The following is a 2,596-nucleotide window of genomic DNA, read 5'->3' as shown; positions in this document are numbered from 1 at the left end:
GGGGGGGACATGATTGCTCTCTTTAAATGTCTGGAAGGCCGTCATTTGGAGGAGGGCAAGGAGCTGTTCCAGTTGGCAGCAGAGGGCAGGACCTGAAGCAACAGGTTTAAATGACATGCGGAAAGGTATCGGCTGGATATTAGGAAACACTTTTTCACGGTCAGAGTGGTTCGAAGGTGGAATCAGCCGCCTAGGGAGGTGGTGAGCTCCCCTTCACTGACAGCTTTCGAGAAGAGGCTGGACGAATATTTGTCAGAGATGCTTTAGGCTGGTCCTGCATTGGGCGGGGGGATGGACTAGAGGGTCTGTATGGCCCCTTCCAACTCTGTGATTCTGTGATTCTATGATTCTATGAATGTTTGACCTGATCCAGCAAGGCTTTTCTTAAGAGTTCCAAGCAGGGTTCTGCACGCTGTGGTGGTTATGACGCCTGGCACACTGTCGGTGGTGAATGAGCACCAGAAGTGGGAGCTTAGAAGCCGCTGGAGATCCAAATCGATCTGCCCCTCTGTCTCTTTTTATTTCAGGAACTGGCCGTCACCGTTTAAGAGGAAAAACATAAAAACAGGTAAAAAACAAATTACGCCACATTTTCGGAGCGCGTTGCTGGCCCGAAGCTTGGGGCGGTCGTCACCGGGAACCACCTGAAATACGGGTTCTTTATCAGCCGTTTCAAACCCTGTCCTGATACGTATGGCTCTTTCTAGCCACTAATGCCATGATCCCAAGCACATTCACTGGAGAAATGTAATATTCCCGATCTCTGACCAGGGCTACAAGATCTGGAAGAGATTGTAGGATTGTATGTTCCTTTTATCAAACCCCTGCCCTCTCACACAGAAATTCTCCTTCCTTCCTTAACCAAGCCTAGTGTAGCCAAGGGAATGAGGTGTGAGCCAAAGGTTCCTGGTTCGAATGTCTGCTCCACCACAAACGTACTAGGTCATGGCTTTAGGTAAGCTGCACTCAGTCCTCCCCCTTCTACAATATGGGGATAGGCCAAGAGTAAGTCTATCGTGGCTACTAGCCGAGGCGAACCTCCACATTCAGAAGCACTAAGCCTCTGAATCCAAGCGGCTGGAGACAACATCAGGGGAAGGCCTCGGCCTCTCCGCCCTGATTGTTGGCCCTCCAGAGGAACTGGCTGGCTGCTGTGTGAGACAGGATGCTGGACTGGATGGACCACTGGTCTGACCCAGCAGAGAGCCAGTTTGGTGTAGTGGTTAAGACGCTAATCTGGGAGAACTGGGTTTGATTCTCCACTCCTCCACATGCAGCTGCTGAATGACCTTGGGCAAGCCATAGTTCTGTTCTGTCAGAGCTGTTCTCGAAAGAGCTCTCTCGGCCCCATCTACCTCACAGAGAAGGGTGACCACAAATGATCACAGGGTTGGGACGCCTGCCCTAGAGACAAGGCAAAAGCATTTAGGGCATCATGTATGCCACTCTGAGCCAGTTTGGTGTCGTGGTTAAGTGCACGGACTCTAATCTGGGAAGACCGGGTTTGAGTCCCCAGTCCTCCACTTGCAGCTGCTGGATGACCTTGGGCAAGCTATAGTTCTGTCGGAGCTGTTCTCTCAGGGACAGTTCTGTCAAGAGTTCTCTCAGCCCCGCCTACCTCACAGGGTGTCTGTTGTGAGGAGGGGAAGGGAAAGGAGTTTGTAAGCCGTTCTGAGACTCCGAGTGAAGGGCAGGGTATAAATTCAGTCTCCTCCTCCTCCTTTGCATTTATCATTAATCATGGTTACGGGCACAGTAAATGTGCTCTTTTATCATTCTTCGGATTATTGAGGGAAGGGTGGGGGCAAAGGGTTCCTACCGGACCCAGATCTCTTAACCACGGCTAGAGATGTCGGTCATTATTGGCCCTATCTTCCCATGCAGGTGAAGGAACATTTGAACTCAGAGTGTCTCCATAAAGCTGAAAACATTCTTCTTAAAACCGAGCTGGGAGGAGCCAAGGGAAGTAAACAGAACGACTACCTGGCTGCCCAACATGACCTCAGCTTTGCGAAACACATTCCTTGATAAACACAGAGGGAAAGTTGGTACAGAAGTAGACAGAATGTTCCTGTGTTTCTTGGGAGTGTTTGAAAAGAAAGCTCTGTCGTGATCTCCCTGCTCGGATGTTGCCATGGACACTGGCCCAAGGCAGGCCAATGCCTCTTGGAAAAGCTGCCCGGCCAAAGGGACAGACCTCTGCTTTCCTTTTTTCTTTTTCTTTTTTGAGCCCCCGGAGGGGATTTTCTTATTATTTTTTATCACTACAAAAAACTACAACAGAAAAAAAGGGAATGGGAAACTACATATACGGGAGAAAAGTAAAGACCCCACTACTAACTAAAACCCCAAGAGAGGAGATCCTCCAACTAGCTTAGATACATTGAGTCTTCTCGTCGTTGATCCCTTTATAAACTGAGTCAAACATTTATAGCACTTTTTCTTTAACGCTTAGATTTAACTGTCTAGTAACAGTACCCCCAATCATCCCGAAACAAAAGTCTCAAAGGCACAATTCAGAGTCCTTCAGCCTTACTTCTCCAGTTTGGTGTAGTGGTTAAGTGTGCAGACTCTAATCTGGGAGAACCGGGTTTGA

The 2,596-nt window shown here is 49.0% G+C and overlaps 1 protein-coding gene across 1 annotated transcript in view; it reads left to right on the top strand.

Moving 5' to 3' along the window:
• Positions 1 to 423: 423 nt before the first annotated feature.
• LOC107116142 (chromosome unknown open reading frame, human C11orf52) overlaps positions 424 to 2,596 on the top strand; it is a 7,348-nt gene continuing 5,175 nt past the window's right edge. The window contains exon 1 of the mRNA XM_015418016.1: positions 424 to 568. Coding sequence (XP_015273502.1) covers positions 424 to 568 — 145 coding nt within the window. The remainder of the gene's footprint in view (positions 569 to 2,596) is intronic.

Source organism: Gekko japonicus, unplaced genomic scaffold, assembly GCF_001447785.1.
Source record: "Gekko japonicus isolate JY-2015 unplaced genomic scaffold, Gekko_japonicus_V1.1 scaffold1241, whole genome shotgun sequence".
NCBI lineage: Eukaryota > Metazoa > Chordata > Lepidosauria > Squamata > Gekkonidae > Gekko > Gekko japonicus.
This window is presented reverse-complemented; position numbering and strand designations above follow the sequence as displayed.